The 10,929-nt window shown below is 28.8% G+C and overlaps 2 protein-coding genes across 3 annotated transcripts in view; one reads left to right on the top strand and one right to left on the bottom strand.

The window, feature by feature from the left end:
- The first annotated feature begins 2,978 nt into the window (after nucleotides 1-2,978).
- LOC108690378 (tRNA-splicing endonuclease subunit Sen15-like) lies at nucleotides 2,979-4,420 on the top strand. The gene is made up of 4 exons (XM_018197634.1): nucleotides 2,979-3,232; nucleotides 3,386-3,467; nucleotides 3,529-3,700; nucleotides 3,984-4,420. The coding sequence occupies exons 1-4, from the start codon at nucleotides 3,209-3,211 to the stop codon at nucleotides 4,252-4,254; spliced, it is 549 nt and encodes a 182-aa protein (XP_018053123.1). The 5' UTR covers nucleotides 2,979-3,208; the 3' UTR covers nucleotides 4,255-4,420.
- A 3,664-nt stretch (nucleotides 4,421-8,084) lies between these two features.
- Nucleotides 8,085-10,929, bottom strand: part of LOC108690408 (serine/threonine-protein kinase N) — a 34,164-nt gene continuing 31,319 nt past the window's right edge. For both annotated transcript variants that reach the window (XM_018197677.1, XM_018197676.1), the window contains exons 13-18: nucleotides 10,311-10,628; nucleotides 10,076-10,227; nucleotides 9,778-9,997; nucleotides 9,593-9,700; nucleotides 9,379-9,519; nucleotides 8,085-9,218 (exon numbers count right to left, since the gene is read on the bottom strand). In XM_018197677.1, coding sequence (XP_018053166.1) covers nucleotides 9,075-9,218; nucleotides 9,379-9,519; nucleotides 9,593-9,700; nucleotides 9,778-9,997; nucleotides 10,076-10,227; nucleotides 10,311-10,628 — 1,083 coding nt within the window. In that variant the 3' untranslated portion in view covers nucleotides 8,085-9,074. The remainder of the gene's footprint in view (nucleotides 9,219-9,378; nucleotides 9,520-9,592; nucleotides 9,701-9,777; nucleotides 9,998-10,075; nucleotides 10,228-10,310; nucleotides 10,629-10,929) is intronic.

Raw genomic sequence — 10,929 nt, 5'->3', positions numbered from 1 at the left:
TATATATAAAAATCACAATAGAAATCGCAAAATATATTTTAAATTTACAGAACAAATTTTTTCATACGTTTCATATGTACGATTTCTATGTCTGCATTCACGACATTGCCATCGTTGTACATATTACATATATTCATATATTAGCATTTTACGCATAAAATTTTAAACAATTCGGTGCTTAATTGTATGATAATTAACGCTTAAGATTTATTTTATTAACGCAGAAACGTTTCTATGCATACTTAACAATAAGAAATGTTAAACGTTGTATTAATAAGCGTACAGAGCGACAGTTATTATTTATATCGCATTTTATATCATTTAAGCAATAAACATCACATTTGAGATTACATTGAAGTATTTTATCTTTTATCTCTTATACCATACATATGGTATATGTAGAAGAGATGTATTTTAGATTGATATACACATACTACACTAACAATATACAAATTGCTTCTTTTTGTAAGATGAACAATATCCGAGCTTATTGTGGCATATGTATTTTATATATACTTTTTATAGTTGCTACAATTTTATAATTAATTCCATAGTCATTTAATTTTTTGATTCTCTATAATTTTACCATTGTTAAGTCAGTTTATTAGCCAAAAAATTAGTGTATATTACCTTGCTGGATAATTTTCAATAAAACAATCTTCGTTATTCTACCTTTTTATTATGAAAAACACAAGGATCTTTATTTGATACGGCTACATTAATAAATTGGTATTTGTTTTCATTTTCATTTGTTTTATCTGTCAAATGGAACATAAAATATACTTTATAGATTAAGAAAAAAGAAATCTCAAGTGTAAATCTTAAAGAAATAAACATAATAAAACATCAGAAGAAGAGTATTTTTATTTTATTAGATACATATATTTCGTAGAATACGGATAAGAAAAGAAACCAACACACATACTAAAGAAAATAAAGAAAAAAGAGAGCTATAAGCCAAAAATTATTGTTATATAAAATAAAACAAGATAATATAGAATGTAAAAAAATAATAAAGGAAACAAAAATATTTTAAGTTAAAAATTTAATATAGAATGCTAACAATATAACTAAAGTATAAATCTTAAAAAATAAATTAAACAGTAAATTAAAATAAGTATTTTTGTTATTAGAGATATAATTCCACATAAAGTCCGTTTTTTATTCCTGCATGTTTTGAACTGTATGCATCAAATAAATTTATATTTTGTAAAATAAAGTAAAAATTATTAAATAAAAATTATATTTTGTGTGTGTGTGTGTGTGTGTGTGTGTGTGTGTACACACAAAATCACATTAACTGAAATAAGTTAGTAGTCCGTTTTCTAGGATTCCTTGATATAATTCAATCTTTTTCTAGAATAAAGGGTCTCTTTTAAATTACGATGGAAATTCAATCTCAAGAACGGCTATGTTGTTTTCTTGTTCTAAATTCAAAGAGTGATATCTTCTCATTAAAGAAGATATCATTAATGAGAAACGGAAATTATACAGGAATTGCAGAATCAAGATTTGAACAATGATTTTTCCTTTCCTATTTGAACAATGATTTTTCCTACCTTAATTCAAAGTTCTGTATAATCTCCATTTTTCCATGAATGATGTCTTCTTTACAATTTCTTCTGTAATTGGGATTGTTGAAATAGAGATTATTATCTGAGAATAAAACGAATGGCTCTGAGAATAAAAGATCTAATTTTAAATATTTTTATCATAGATAAATGATTTCTTCCAGACAAATATTAAATTTCATAGATCTTTGGAAGAGATTTATGAAATTTAATATTTGTTTTAATATCTCGTGAGACGATATGTTAACTTCTGAAAGTATATCTATATTAGGCCAGAGTTATTTATGTTAATTATTCTTATGATCTTCTCAAAGCTTATGACCTTCCTCCAGAGATGTTAATTTGATATAAAATTTGAGTCTTTCAAAACATTTTAAATAGGGAGAAAACTTTGGATCATATCTCAAATAAAAGGCAATATCATGAGCAACTTGAGTAAGTTCAACAAATTGAGAGCACGTAGGGATTATAATGTTTAACTTTTTTCATACTATGTTTGTTTCTTTGCAATCAATGTCTTCATGAAGATATTTAGCTTAAAAAGAAATCAGAAAACTTCAGTTTCATGATGTATTGCATTATAGTTAGAGCTTGAAGATAGAGGTCATCTTTCCTGCAAATGTATTGGTGTTTTCGCATGGACACCATTTAATTGCAACAATTTTTGCAGTGAATTTTTGAAAAAAATCCTTTTTCTTCTCTGGAAGAAGAATATCAAGTCTGAATGTAGCAAACAGAAACTCACCTAGAATATCTTTATCCGTTTTTCTTAATTCACGAGCTTCTTCAATGTTATTTATGCTCGTTTCAAGTGCTTTAACGTCTTCAACATGTTTTACAGATTTCTTTTCTAGTTTTTTTTGAATTTTTAGATTCGTCCTTTTCTATCGAAGAACTTGAAAATTTTATTTCTGAACATTTCACGACAAGGGGCTTTTCCCCGCGATTAGAATACATTGAAGAATAATTCAATTCCGAATCAGATCATTTTGATTGTGGTAATGGTATTTTCATCATATGTTCTCACTGTGGATGAACTTTAAATAAAAAGTTCGTATTTGTCTCTCTTTAAAAGAAAGAGGACAAGGACGCTTCTCAATTATAATGAAGAAAATTCGAGAAAATCTAACTTCGTTTTAGACAAACTATATAAATCCAGCTTTATAGTTTTAACTTTTACTTCTCCTTTTATTAATTTCGTTGTGTTATATCTTCGATGTGTGTTCTAGCGACATCCTTGCACGACTAAGAGAAACTTTCAACTCGAAAGATAAGCAAGTCGTTCTCTCCTTAGGTAACGCTTTTGCCGTATATTTTTTCTAACTTTAAACGCCAGATGGACTCATCCCACAAGGGAGGTTAGTGAAGGATGTAGAAACTGGTGGAAGCTTGGAACAAGTGTGAAAAGAAGTATGTGAACGATGTGACACCAGAGGTAGTGGAGGGTGAGGATGATTTGGAAGGTTGGAACAGTTGGAACTTGGAACTATTTGTCAGTGCATTGGACTGCATTGAACACATGTGCTGGTTCCCATTGATACTCTTTTCCCAAGCTGTGATGACAATTAACAACAAGTAGGTTTCTCACCGAAAAAAAAACGAGACATTCACTCCTGCGTCTCGCGTGCACGAGAAAGATGTACGACATATGCCATCCCAGCGTGAGTAATCGTTTTACTCGGATAATCAAAAAGATATGTGCGATATCATAAAGAATGTGCGATCTCTTTAGTCCGAGAATGTGCATGCCTATGTATGTATAAATATTTCGTACGTAAGATTATTTTGCAATCGTTCTCAATGTACGCTTGCAGTATTATCATCTGTGCAAACTTGGCTGTAATGACGCGATAAAAACGAGCACCGCCTTTTATGTCTACATTGAAATATGCGAAGGTATTGTATTTAACTTAAGGGGATGGTAAATGTGAAATCTATTCTTGTGACGATTTTTCAGTGAAGCGATACTGGGATGTCAAATACAAGTATAACGAAGAACTTGACGTGATCTATTTCGAAGTGAAGAAAAGGGAGAATTCTCAGGCAGAGATCTATGTGCCTTGGCCAACGAAATACAACATCTGCTTGGACAAGATTGAGAAAATGCAACAATTATTGCAAAATAAACGGTAATTTTGCGATTTTATTTCATTATTAATTTTCGTATCTTTGATATTTCTGTAACGTTGTATTCCTGTTCTTTTTAGTTGAACTTCTTGCACGATTCATCTTTCTTCCCTTTCTTTCTAAAAAAAATTCATTCTAAAAAAAGAACTGACCTAATAATGGATATATATTAGATGTAGTAAAAAGAAATCCATTATTTTTGCATGAAATTGAATGGAAAAATAATGGATTTCTTTTTACTATACCTAATATTATATTTCTAAGTAACAAAATTTGATTCAACAGATTAACATTCGTATTTAAATCGGAAGATAGCAGCAGTGTTTTCTATACAGTGACCACTGGCCTCTCAAAACCAGCTACACCAGAAACGAGTAAACAACAAAAAGAAAAAGCTGAAAAGATATTTAACTTGGAAAGTGAAATTCGAAGGAATACATCAAATTTATGTGAATTAGCAAAGACTTTAAGTTCTACTCACGAAACTAGCGAACAAATTGATTTAAATACTACAAACTCTTTGAATATTGAACATTCTAGTGTGGAGATATTATGATACTTTTCTTTTACTTAATTTATAATTTTGATCTCATCTATGTCTGTTGTCTGTATATTGGTATTTATCTTTTTTTATTACACACCTTACAACTTATGTATCAAACACATAACAGTTAAACACGTAAAAAGTACTGACACGTTGGAAATAAACCTTCTAATATGAATATATTGTAATTTTTCTTGTTGAACATAATAAAATAATTTTCATTGCAATAAAAAAGTAAACCATATTTATTAGAGAAGGTGCATTTAAAAATAGGGAGAAATGTATATTTTTAATATTTATTTTTTAAAGTAATTCACATATATAATGCGGATTTTAAGAATACTTCTAAGGATTGCGTAATTGTTTAAAGTGATATGTGATAAGCTGCCACTGCAAATATATGAATCAAATAAATTAATTTTAAAAAAATTTCATCTCTAGCCATGTATTATTAGTAGACACTACAAAATACGAGGCACATAAATTTCCTTATTATAAAACTAATGATAGCGAACATTTTAACCAAACTTACATCTATAGTAATTTCTATGTAATTATGTTATAAAAAAATACGTATAACGAAATAATAATCTAATAAATCTTTATAAATCAAGAGTAAATCTATCTACAAAACATCATAGGATGTTTGTATATATGTACATAAAAATTTTAAATTATCGCATTTTGGACCATACATATATTCCATAAAATTAAATAATTTAATTCTTTCTGTAAAAAGCTGCGTATATCAGTGGAAAAAATAATTTGTTCACACACGATGCCATCTTCTAACGTATACCAACTTACACATTATAAAACGGAAAATATACAAAACTACATGATTTGATGTAAAAATATTTTTATCATTTAAAATCGTTTTAAAAGATAAAGTTTTCAAAGATTTGTAGACTTCGGCAGTTGAAAGTAGCGTAAAAAGGATGATATTGCATAGCTTTTTTCAGCTATGTAAAATACAAAAATAACATACAATGGACATCTAGAATCTAGAATGTTACTTTTCACGAAATGTAAATAATTTTATTATTAAATTAATGAAAGATTAGGGTTTTTTCCCACGCAAGATCCATTTCAAATTACTTCACAAATTACAATATATTTTTTTCTGCCTGTTTTACTACTAAATGCGTTGTCACGTAAATTTTCATAAATTTTATATTCTTTACTTCAGAGCTGTATAATATAAAAAAAATCGGATTTAAAACTTTATATACACTAATAGAAAACAGGCATATTAAAAATTATTCATATTTTTCAAATTATCTTCCACTGTCGTATATTATGTTCAAGATCCGAAAATATTTTAGGAATATTTTCTAAAATATTTTAGGAATGCCTAAAATATTTTTCTTCAGATCTGAACTCATCCTGCATGTATAAGAATTATATATAAAATAGATACCAAAATGGTTATATATGTATATAAATTTATAATTGCAGTAAGGCAACTAGATCTCGAGATACTCGAATCTATCACTAATGACACGGTTAATTTTTCATGATTCAAAAGGTAATTTCACAAGGTAAATTCACAAGTAATTCTGGTCATTACATATTTACGCCTTATTAATATTAAAAAGAGTAATATTGAAAATAAAACTTAGTAAATCTCACTAACATAGATAGTAATATTTCAGCAATCGATATTTACAATTAACAAAATCAGATTTAACTATATTTTAATTCATAGTATGACAAATTGAACAAATCTACAATAAAATTAAATATAACTATATCATAATCAAGTTATACATTTACCAAGTTCTATTTGAAATATCTCATTTGCATCGTTATAAAGTCCTTAGTTCAATTTTCAATTTTAATTCTAAAACATACATATAGAGATAAATGACAGGTCGAGAAGTTTATATACAATGTTGGATTATTTCTTACTATAATAGTCAGTGATTTTTCTAGTTCTATTGCATATTACATATCAAAAATTGTTCGATTCGTAGGCACCTTTTAAGAGATGGATGAAGTGTATCATGGGTTACCTTTAATTAGATTGTGTATGTGTGAAAGTTCTACAGAAAGATCGAAATCTTATAAAGGATTAATTATTAAATACTAAAGTTACAATATGTAGATAATAGCATCTGTAAAGAAGAGTTCCGTAATAATCAGAAGAAAAATTAATTTAAAAGTTTCGTAAGTAAAATCTAATAGCTACTTCAATATTACACACAGCTTTCAAATTCTCTGCAAAAATTAAAATCGAATCTTAAAAGATGTTCAAGTATGTTCATAGTAAAACGTGGACACGTCTTACAATAATAATTTGTTGTAAAGTTAAAATTGATCATACAATACTACACGAATAACTATTGAACATAGAAATATTATTCATTATTCTTTCGACACTTTTGGTTATATATTTATATATACATGATATGAAGCACATGAACTAGTAAAAGTATCTTATAAACTAGAATATGAATGTGTACATAATTAAAATGATGAAATATAGTAATTGGGATACATGTTAAACGAACTTAAAGGACTTTGATATATAATATTAATGTGCTGCTTCACATGATGTCATAGGGCTCGTATGTATGTCTAACGTCATCATAATCTTGCAAAATTAGCTTATATATGGATTAAATTTCCAATTATCATAACAGACAATATGTGATTAGTTTAATCGAAATGCTAAATATTACTGTCAAGATGATCATTGTTGTTGCACATACATAGCGCCATTTCAATTTCAATTCTTTATCACATGAGCATGAACAAGTATAGCTACATTTTGATTTACTTTATGCTTTCTTAATGAATGTGTTAATATTTTTGTTATTATGATTATCCTTTAAGTTCCATAAGGATATATAAAATCTTTGAGTAATATTGCTTGTATTACTGTACATAATTAGCAATATATAGATAACGAAACGTTGAAAATAATATATATCTTCACGCAAAAGGACATCCGTACTTATTTAATACTAGCAACAGGACAGTGTCTGGAGATCACTTTTGCAAATGTAATCTAAAATTATTCTCAGTTATATGCAAAAAAAAACTTCTTTGTCGAAAGATTAATAGGCTTCATTCGCTTTCTCCTTTGCTTGACAAGAATTAATTGGAACCTCTTAACTTTTAAAAATATGATCATAAATTCATACAATATTATTTTGTATCAAACCAGAGATTGTAAATTTATGTATATCAACTATTTACTAAAAATGTACATACAACTCATAACATTAGTGGAAAACCTGAGATTCGATAAAAGAAGTTTCTAAAGCGAACTTCGCATTACAAGATGATTCTTGATGAATGTTCTTGATGAATTCTCTGAAAACTTTATATATTTTCGCATTGTTCCTTACAAATAATTAACACCATATAATTCCTAGCATTCAGTACATTTACAAAAACATTCTAATTTACCATGAGGGCTAAACAAAAAAAAAGCATATTTTGGGAAACCAAAAAGTTAGAAAGATTCTGACGCAATTGTAGTGTCTGAAGAACTGCCAGAGTCAAATTAAAAAAGCAATTCCAGAAAAGACAGATTTCTAAGACAATGAACAACTAAGTTGCATTCGTCATATAAGATGGTTCTTCTTCAGAATGGCTATCCAGGATTTGTGACTGGAATGTCTATGCAAGAGGTCCATCTGAATATACAATTTATATTAATAGAAAGATCAAAAATTGAAATGAATTGACTCATTTTTGATGAATTTTCAACTAATATATTGTTGCGCTACAAAATTGCGTTTTCAATTTTACGATTATTATTGTATTGTTGGGTTGTCCGGAAAGTTCGTGCCGACTAACCTATATAATTTAATAAATGTATACTAAAAGTTAAATCTTCTGCGTTTCAATTTTCCTTCAAAATCGGCACGAACTTTCTGGACAACCCAATACCATGTTTATATCTTCGAAACTCAGCAATCAAATAACCAAAAAATCAATAACCAGAAAAGAAATTTTCTCTTATGGATGGAAAATTTTTTTCACTGTTCCCGAACTTTCTATACGTGCAACCGAAAGTGCTGGGAACAACCCAACTCATGATAAGAAAACATTTATTTCCAATTCTTCTAACCCAGCTTATTAATGAACATGGCGGATACTATGAGGGCCACTTACAACAGAGACTCACAATCTATATGAAGAGATACCTTGTTTAGGGAAACCATTCGCTAAACAATGAGCAATCGAGAGCACCAGAATTATATCCGTCCGCATTAGAAATTGAGAACGTGATATCAAATAGAAGATATATAGATCTTTTAAGTTTTTAGCCTCTTGGTAATCGTTGTAACAAAACGAAGAAATTAGTTCAAAAATGGCAGTTTTTGAAATATTCAAATAAGAGACAAATATCTTTTGTCATACCAATTACTTTAGTTCGAACAGAAGACATTCAGGATGTCTTCGATGATTTCAAGATGATGTTTGAGATTGGTTATACGACTGATCAATTATCCAATGATCATCAACAGTTACAATTCATCTGGTTATACTCGAGAAGTTAGATGAGATGTTAGTCTCACTAATGAATAGATCTCAACTTATGGAGCTGCATTCATGTACCACTTTGGTTGAAAAATTTCTCTTGTAAATGTGCCTACTATGATCATTAACATAGTATCCAAAATAAAAAATCTATACATTATGTACGACATATGATATATATTGCTCAGATAAACAAACGCGCGTAAATACCACCGATTGCGTGATTTTATAGCATGAAGCAACTTTTTCTTCATTATGTTGATATTTTCTCATGGGGAAAATACACATCAACATAAACTAATCGTAATAATTAATATCTCTATTAATTATTACGGCTAGCACCAATCAGCCATATAAGTAAAGTCTTTAAATAGACTCTGTTCTAGGTCGCTAAGAGGCCGAGGATCTTTTGGAGGCGTTAGTTGTGGTTTCTCTGAGGTGAACTCTTCATCGAAATTACTTACATCTTCCACTGAATGCTAATAACAGAGAAATATTTCCATGCAAATATTACATTTAAAAAAATATCTAATTTATTTCTGACATTTCAACTGATATTTAAAATTTATCCATGACAAAATAGATGTAATTTCTTTCTCTCTTATGTATTCAAATTTGAATTAATAAATTAATACTTACAATTACTGGTACGAAAGGTGGTTTCACGCGTCTTAGGAGTAAATCATCCCAAGCTATATGTCTGAAAAATGCTTGTTTCTTAACATCTTCGGCGTCTCTTTCACTGCTACCTAATCTCCTTTCTGGATTCTTTCTAAGTAACTGTTACAGAAAATACACGTGGATAAGTTTTATATAGTAAAACAAAAAAAAGTAATAAAATAAAAATACTTACTCTTCTCATGATTGCAATTGCTTCCAAAGAAAGGAATCTTGGATATCGTACTTCATCATTTACAATAGAATCAAATACTTCTTCTTCATCATCACCTGGGAAAGGGGACTGAAATACATTTTTATTTAATATCCAATATAAATATATTTAAAATAAATTATATTATATAAAAATAATAAAATTACCTCTCCAACCAACATTTCGAATATTAAAACTCCAAGACCCCACCAATCTACAGCTCGTGTATAAGAAGTCTCCGTCAGCACTTCGGGCGCTAAGAATTCAGGAGTACCGCAGAAAGTCCCTGTTCTGTCTCCAAATCCCATACCTTCTTTACATAAACCAAAATCTGCGATTTTAACGTAACCTTCTGTATCTAATAGCAGGTTATCTAACTTCAAATCTCTGCAAATGAAATACACTATGAAATATATAAATTATAAAAATATATATTATTGAATTACTTATATGTCGATTATATACCTGTAAATAATACGATTTTCGTGTAAATATTGCAATCCAAGAACTACACAAGCGGAATAGAACACAGCGCGTGGCTCTCCGAAAACATCAGCATGTATATGCATCATAAGATCACCGCCAGCTGCATATTCCATTACAAAACATACGTGTGCCTAAAAAGAATTCATTTTTCTCGTTCTTTTCTATCTTATAAAAATGTATTAAAAATACTAGAGTAAAGACCTATTATCCGTACCTCAGTTTGAAAGCACGCAAATAAATTAACGAGGAAAGGATGGCGCGTCGTGTTTGCTACTTCGAATATTCTCTTTTCAGAAAGCAATGACTCCACTTCATCTCTGGCTATAATATCTCCTTTCTTCAAAGCTTTAATTGCGAAGTACTCTCCCGTATTTCTATATTGCGACAGTATTACTTTGCCGAAATGTCCACGACCGAGTACGGAGAGTAGTCTGAAATTCTCCAAGGTCATACCAGTGAGCTGAGAATGCCTTCTTGACTCATAGGCACTATCTCTATATTGAAGAGGTCTAACTGGCATTTCATATACAACCTAAAAGACAAAATTATAGTTGAAATAGCTAGTTATAAAATAGTATTTACATAAATGAATATTTTAATGCATTATTATTATTAAGTTAGATATATTAAGAGTAATTATTGTATATAAGAAAATTATATGTTAGTATATCATAAAAATAAGACATTTTGAAGATGTGTCCTAGATCTTACGATGACAGGTTAGGCTGTAATATTTTAGTTATTAAAATTTTCATGTGATTATTAATGTTATGTCTATCTAGCGTATACTATAAAATAATTAAAAATACATGCAATGCATAGAAAGATTAAAT

Source organism: Atta colombica, unplaced genomic scaffold, assembly GCF_001594045.1.
Source record: "Atta colombica isolate Treedump-2 unplaced genomic scaffold, Acol1.0 scaffold32, whole genome shotgun sequence".
Taxonomy (NCBI): Eukaryota; Metazoa; Arthropoda; class Insecta; order Hymenoptera; family Formicidae; genus Atta; species Atta colombica.
This window is presented reverse-complemented; position numbering and strand designations above follow the sequence as displayed.